At 49.7% G+C, this 7,625-nt stretch overlaps 1 protein-coding gene across 1 annotated transcript in view; it reads right to left on the minus strand.

Moving 5' to 3' along the window:
* The window catches only part of SHISA9 (shisa family member 9), a 309,654-nt gene extending 302,066 nt beyond the window's left edge, over window positions 1–7,588 (minus strand). Inside the window, exon 1 of the mRNA XM_012812102.2 lies at window positions 7,249–7,588. Within this exon, the coding sequence (XP_012667556.1) occupies window positions 7,249–7,571 (323 nt within the window). The 5' untranslated portion in view covers window positions 7,572–7,588. The remainder of the gene's footprint in view (window positions 1–7,248) is intronic.
* Between the last annotated feature and the right edge of the window lie 37 nt (window positions 7,589–7,625).

The following is a 7,625-nucleotide window of genomic DNA, read 5'->3' on the forward strand; positions in this document are numbered from 1 at the left end:
AAAAAAAAAAAAAAAAAAGAGCCTAAGGATGCTGTGAGGTATGTGACTGGGCCATGGGGTGCCAAGATATTTGATCAAACATTACTACTTATTCTGGGTGTTTCTGTGAGGGCAATCCTTGATTAGCCCTTAAATCAGTAACCTGATGAGTGGGCCTGATCTGATCATTTGAAGGTTTAAATACAACAAAAGGCTGATCCTTCCCCCAAAAGAGAATTCTCTACTTTAGACTAGAGGTAGGATGCTGACTCTGCAGTTTTGGATTTGCCAATTCCTCATAGTAAATGTCTTTATATGGTGGTTCTGTCTCTCTGGAGAACCCTGCCTAACATAGAACCTTGAAGAAGCTACATTTTTCCTTGATTTCCCTTAACCTGGCTCAGAACAACTACACTGAAACCATTTTTGAGTTGAACACAACTGAACATTGGCAATTTCACAGGGTTCCACTTAGTACCAATTTTCCTGTCTCCCAGTATTTGGCTGCTTGCTCTATGAGGGCAGGGATCACATCTACACTAGTTACTGTTCACTCCCAGCTCTAAGCACAGTGCTGAGCTGAAGGGAGCAGTTCAATAAGTACCTACTGAATGAATGAATGAGTGAATGAATGAGGATGTGCCTTCTTATGCCGTGTGAACCAGGGTATCAGAAACCAGAACTCCTATTTGCCAAGAACTATACTAGGCACTCAAGATACAGTCCAAGAGTGGAACAGACAGTTACCGTCCCTGCATCCCTTACTGGGAACTGTAATGGAAGGACACAGATAATAAACTAGTAAACTAGCAAATTAATATGTGAATTTTAGACTGCAATGTAAAATGAAGCAAATCACATAGAGTGAGGGCCTCAAGTGTGTGCAGGTAGGGTAGAGAACGGCTTGGCCTAGTGGTCAGGGACGGCTTCTTGGAGAGAGCGACACGGGAGCTGAGACATGTGTGATGAGGAGGGACCAGCCAGGCAAAGTCTGCTGGAGAGAATGTGAATCAACACAGCAGCTCCCAGATGGGAACAAGCTTAGCATATCTGAGAAACAAAAAGGAAATGCCGCGTCTCTTTTCTTTCCAATTACAGTGAGCAAATACAGAACCCCAATTTTCCAAACAGAGCTTAGAGTCCCAGTAGATGCTTCAAAGCATCCAGGGGTCTCCATGTCCAAACTAGGTTTTGATTTTTAAACCCTTGGGGAGGATTCCTGAGCACTTCTCCTTCACAAGAAACATCGTTTGTTTTTCAGGAATGCTAAGGTGATGGGCCTAAGTTAACTTTCTAGAGCAGTGGTTACATAGGTATAGACATTTGTCAAAGCTCATGAAACTGTACTCCCAAAATGTGTGCATTTCATTGCGTGAATCAAACCACAACTGACTTTTAAAATATAAGGACTCAGTGCCCAAAGAAAAGCAAATACATCCCTCAAGGAAAAATAAAGAGTCTTCCGTGGCCAACAGTTTACACATGCACAGTGGCCTTCCCTCGCCTGGGAAGTGGGTCAAAACCATAGGATAACCACAAAGGTGTAGACAGAGGAGAGAAATGGGAAGACGAGAGAAAAGGCAAGGGAGGGAGGGGCATCTGTCAATCCGTGCCCTGTCTTTGCAAGAAAGGCCAGCTCTCCTGAAGGTGTTTGGAAAACACACGAGACACTGCACTATGCAATTTCCAATTCTGTTTGAAGATGGACAAAATAATGACATGTGTTCCCTCCCGGCTTCAGTGCAGAGAGCTTCAAACATGTGCTTTTGTCCCCAAGGTGTTTTCTGACCAGCGTTTCCACCAAGATGTCTGGCCTTGCCAGGGGCAGATGAAGAAAACATTGCTCGTCTTGATCTTACAGCGACTTCTTGACCTGATCCTGATGTGTGAGTGGCTGTTTGCAGGGTATCAAGTCTTTGTCATCCAGGAAGACCGGAGGTCAGCCCAGGACCTGCACCCCACCTCAGTCTGCCCAGGTCTGAAGTCCGACTCCTCCCTCAACAGAGGCATGGTCATCCCCTCGGAAAGGAAGCGGGACCTCTGTGAACATCAGATGTCATAGAGCCTGGCTCAAAGACAGTGGAATTAAACAACAATTTACACATAAGCTTATGGCAAAACTGCAAAATCAACACGGACTCTTCAACATCACATAGACCAATGCTTTGAAATGCATTTAATGTGACATACATGGACCTTCCCTCTGATTCTGGAATATCCCAGCCCCTCCTGCTCAGATTAAAATCCTAATCCAGAGAGGTTAAGAGATGTGGCTAGTGTCACACAGCTAAAGAAACACAGCAGAGCAAGGCCTAGTCACCAAGATCTGGAATATGACACCACTCTCTTCAGTAGACAAGAGGTACAAAATTCCAGTAAGGATGGTAATTAATAGCTGGTGAGCAGTAGCCCTGTGACTGTCCTGTGTTAACTGCTTTCCAAGGCCTGTCTCAGGAATCCTTAACTTGAAGACAAAGACATCGCACTCAGAGAGGTGAAGCAACCGCCCCAAGATCACACAGCCATCAGGTGACTGAGCTGGACTGAATCTTAGGCTGACTGACTGCAGCCTGGGTTATTCAGAGCAGCCACATTGACTGTCAGGGCTTAAGGTACCGTACTTGAGAGAAGAGGGTGGAGGAGGCCACTGAGATGAACCCAAGAGCTTCCTAAAGGGGGCAGTCGCTCGCTCACAGCAAGAAGCCAGCAGTTGCTGTGCAAAAATGCAGATCCGGTGTCACCAAACCCACCAAATTCTCAAGAGAAAGCAGAAATCTAGATTTCTGTGTGAAATCTCCCAGTTTTTAAATGTTGGCAACTGATTCTAAGTTGGTTTTTAAACACCATGCATAATAGAAACTAAAGTGATTTCACAGCCAACTACAGTGAGCCTTGACTAGATCCTGATTTTAAAAAACCAAGCTCTAAAAGATAGTTTTGACTGAGAAATTTTAATATGATTGGATATTTGATGATACTATGGCATTTTTGTTCATTTTCTTAAGTATGATGACAAATTGGTGCGAGAATGCCCTTGCACTTAGGAGAGCCACATGGAAATATTTAGGGACCAAGGGTCATGTCTGCAACTTATTTTCAAATGTCTGGGCCAAAAAAGAAAGAAAGATAAAAGGGAGAGAGGGAGGGAAGAGGAGGAGAGGGGGAAAGTAGGGAGGGAAAAGAGAGGGAAGGACGGAGGGAAAAGAGAGGGAAGGACAGAGGGATGGAGGGAAACGAGGAGGGAGGGAGGAAGCCGGAGAAGGAAGAAGGGAGAGAGGGAAAGTAAAGAAAAAACATATGGAGAGAACATGAGAGCAACAAGGCATATACAGCCAAATACTAACAAGAGCTCAATCTAGATTAGCAGTTCTTCAGTGCGGGCATTTTTGTCCCAAATGACATCTGGCAATGTCTGAAGACATTTTCTTACTATGATCACTGGGGTGAAGGGTATGTGAGCTGCTAGCATCTGGTGGGCAGAGGCCAAGACACTGCCAAACATCCTGCAATGCACAGAACAGTCCCCCCTACAAAGGGATTACCAAGCCACAAATGCCAACGGTGTCAAAGACAGGGAACCCTAATCCAGATGAAGGACACAGAGAGTTCATTTTATTATTCTCTCAAGTTTTGTGCATGTATAAGGTTTTTCACCAAAAAACAAAACTGAGGAAAATTTTAAGATAAAGACACAAATAGAAATACCTTGGCCGCACACGGTGGCTCATGCCTGTAATTCTAGCACTCTGGGAGAGCAAGGCAGGTGGATTGCTTGAGATCAGGAGTTCGAGACCAGCCTGAGCAAGAGTGAGACATACACCCCCACACCCCACTCACCCCCCGCCACCACCTCTACTAAAAATGAAAAGCTGAGGCAAGAGAATCACCTGAGCCCGAGAATCTGAGGTTGCTACGACCTATGATGCCACAGTACTCTATCCAGGGTGACAAAGCAAAAAAAAAAAGAAAAAAGAAAGAAAGAAATGCCTGATAGACAAACCAAAACATGTCCACATGGCTTGGTAACCATAGCTGGTGACCAGATGCAGTCTTTTCTTGCAATAAATATTGGATGACTGTCGCTGCTGCCACAGCTGCTGAAAGAACATTCACTCAGTTCTTACAAGATCACCTGCAACCCCGTCCTTCCTGGGCCTGTTCCTCCTCCTTTTCTCAGACCTAATCAGCCCAGAAGGAAGCAGGCCACAGGCCTGGGAGGACTCTGAGCGTACAAACTGACGTCTCAGAGGCCTCTGCTCAAAAACACAAGTTTACTGGTCACCAAGGGCAAAGTCTGTAGTGCGGGACCAGGCCTTTGCTCTGTGTCTTTTAAGAGAAGGCGCTTTCAGGCCAGATGAGAACAAGTCCCATCTTCGCGGTTCCAGACAAAATTAAGAGGTGTGGCCCACAGGTTATTTCACCTAGAAGCTGCTTTACCTTATAGCAGCCTCTCTGAGGCCAAGCAGGCCCCACCACAGCACCCCTTAGCACCATCAGGCGAAAGCTAGTGAGCCAATGGCCACGGCTGAGATTCCAGACGGCAGGTACCTGGGGTAGCCCAGCACCACAGAAAGGTTACACATGTGGAGAAGACAAATAAGACAGTCACACTGGCCTCTCTTTTATCCCTTGAATTATTTTATTTATCCCCTAACCCTATAAAATATTCCCAAACCAAAGACAGCTTCCTCCACGTCTCAGAGGAGCTGCTAAATGCAGGTTTCTCGGTATGGCCCTTCCTACTGACTCAGAGTCACTGCGGATGGGGTCAAGAATCTGCAATTAGGAAGTTCTGTAAATGCACATTCTGTCTAAAAACATCTGTCCCTGGCACAGTTGAAATCAGGAGACCAGGGATTGCACAGTTTTCTAACTTGACCTTGAGCAAGGCACCTCACCTGAGCCATGGATTTCTTCTATGTAAAAGGGGATAAAAATCGCACCTGTCTCACAGGGAAGATTGGAGAACTAAAAGAGAGAGTGTCTACACACACACCTGGTTCAGTCCTGGCACCGACTCCGTGTTCAGCAGGTGGTTCCTTCTTTTTAGCAGTGACTGGCTGAACACTAGAATCCCCTAGAGAGCTTTTCAAAGGGACAGATGCTTTGGTGCCACTCTGGAGACTCAGACTCACATGGTCTAGGGTAGGGCCCCTGGTGACAGGCCATTCAAAACAGTAGTCAAGGTTGAAAAATCATGGCTTAGAAGCCACCAGTAAAAATCAACATTTCTCTCTTTGCAAAAGTATGGACTTTCACCCCATTCTGGAATTCCCAAAATTTCTACTGGGAGAGCCCCTGTGGAGGCTCTGCCCTCCCGGGACTGGGTGCCCCTGGATTCTACTTCCAAGCTGGCCTTTCCTGATACCTGCACAAGGATGTAGCCACAACCTGTTTAGCTCTCACTGGAGTCCTTTTATTTTTTTTTCTCCCAAAAAAAGCAGGGGGGCAGGACCAGAAGGTTGAGTCCCTACTGGGCCATTAGGTGCCTGAGGATCAAAAAAGGCTGGACCTAGCATCACTTTCTCCTACAGACATACAAAGCTTAGCTCCTCTCCCCACCTGCCCGCCTCTAGCCCTGCCAACTACCAAGATCGGCTGCTTTAAGAGCTGGTTTGCAGAAGAGGGCTGTGTGGAGATTTTAGCAGGAGTTAACCGGAATGTACAAGGCAGCCTACCTGTCTCTGAGAAATACTTCGTCTACCACGGCGACACCCTGCCGCAGTCCCGAATCCATTTCTCCCTTTGACCTTAACACAGACCCCAGGAATTAATAGGGACTGGCCCAGCCGTTGGGACAGATAACAGGACCTCCTGCGGCTGCAGGGGGTGGGTGGGGCCAACGCTTTACTCCTTCAGAGGAACTGGGTTTCCTGAAGCCCTCGGGGCTTACTTTTGGGCCGCAGGACCCCGACATCCACCCACACCTCTCTGCTGACCCAAACCCAGAAGAACTTCTTCACCTCTTCCCCCAAATCCCTTCCCTCTGGGGAAAAAAATTCATCGGATACTCTGCATATAAATAGAAAATAATTACTAGTGAGGTAGTGATGTTCCTTCGCCTATTTTTGGTGGGTCTCTTTGTTCAGATGTTTTAGGCATGCACACGGAGCGCGTGCACACACACACACGCGCGTGCACAGGCCCCCAGCGGAGGGAGGAGGCGACAGAGAGGGCGGAGGGGAAGCAGAAACCAGCGACTTGGTCGACCAGCCTGGGAAAGGGGACAACCAAAGCTTGCATTCCCGTCACCCTGCAGTTTGCAAACAGCTTGTGGATTCTTCAGCCCCACCCGCCCGGACCTCACACCAAGCCCTCGCCTCTCCCGCGGCCCGGGGCTTAATGCTCGTGGCTGCATCACCTCCTCCAAAGTTACCGAGTTGCGCAAATCCATTTAGACACTTAAAAAAAAAAAAAAAAGCAAAAGGCAAATAGCTCCATTAATCCCCAAATGCCTTCTCCCATCTGCTGCGACTTGCCCGTGCTGAGACTTGCATAATGAACAAGACAAACGGAAAGTTGGCGGATCAGGGTGCTTGGAGGGCGAAGGCGCGCGGACAGGGGCCTGGGCCGCTGTTGGCCACATCAGCCAGGGCACGGGGCGCAGAGGTGGCCGCTGCCCCGGGCAGGGAGAGGTGGTGGCCGGAGAAAGGAATTGGGGTGGAGAGAGGGGGATAAAGTGGTGGAGGCAGCAGAGGTCCCAATTTCAGGGACTGTGAAGCTCTGGGAAAGGGAGGCGGCCGCTCCAAGCAAGGCTTTTGTTCTCGCCCTCCCCGCACTCCACCTCCTTCGCCTCATTTTCGCGAGTCGTACGAGTTGCAGGCGGCACTCACTCTTTCCTCCCTCCTGCACACGCGCGCGCGGGCTCACACACGCCCCCCTTCCCTTTCAGGTTCGTCTGCCCCTGTTTACCTAGAAGACAGCATTTGGAATCCGAGGGATGCCGTGGGCTCCTCACCAAAACCCAAGAGTTGGGGACCACGGGCTTCAGGGCTGTGTGTCTCAGTCCACCTCAACAGTCGAGCAGGAGGGGACAGCAAGAGGGCAAGGGGGCAGAACCCCCCCGCCACACACACACACAGAGACGTACACCTGTGCTGAGCCCAGCCCCCCTTTCCGAGCTCCAAGCAGAAGTTAGCTTTCCGGGTGGCATCCCCCAGCGGAGAGGCTGGGGTGCAGGAGAGGGGGAGCGCCATTGCCTGGGGGGAGGAGCGGGAAGAGGAGGGAGAGCGAAGCCCGGAGGAGGGGAACGAGGGGGAGGCAGCCCACCTGGACATGTGCTCCCTTTGGGGCCGGTGCGCCTTCTCCAGCCCCAGCTTGGTGAAGATTCCCACAAGCACCATGACGGCCACCACCCCGCAGATGATGTAGACGATCAGGTTGGTCTTGTCCTTGGTGGGGTCGTGCAAGGGGTCGTCCTTGCGCGCGGGGGGCTTGCCGGTGTTGAGCCAGAGCGGCGTGTCGTAGTTGGTGCAGGTGCTCTGGTTCAGTCGCCGCTTCTTAAACGTGCAGCAGAACCGGAAGCCACAAGTCCCGCAGCAGAAGATGAAGTCGCCCGAGCTGCAGTTGAACGGTGGGTCCCACTGGCCCATGACATCGAAGTAGCCCCGGCAGAAGTCCGGCGTGGGAGCCCGGGTCGGGGGCGC

Source organism: Otolemur garnettii, unplaced genomic scaffold, assembly GCF_000181295.1.
Source record: "Otolemur garnettii isolate 467f Iridium unplaced genomic scaffold, OtoGar3 scaffold00189, whole genome shotgun sequence".
NCBI lineage: Eukaryota > Metazoa > Chordata > Mammalia > Primates > Galagidae > Otolemur > Otolemur garnettii.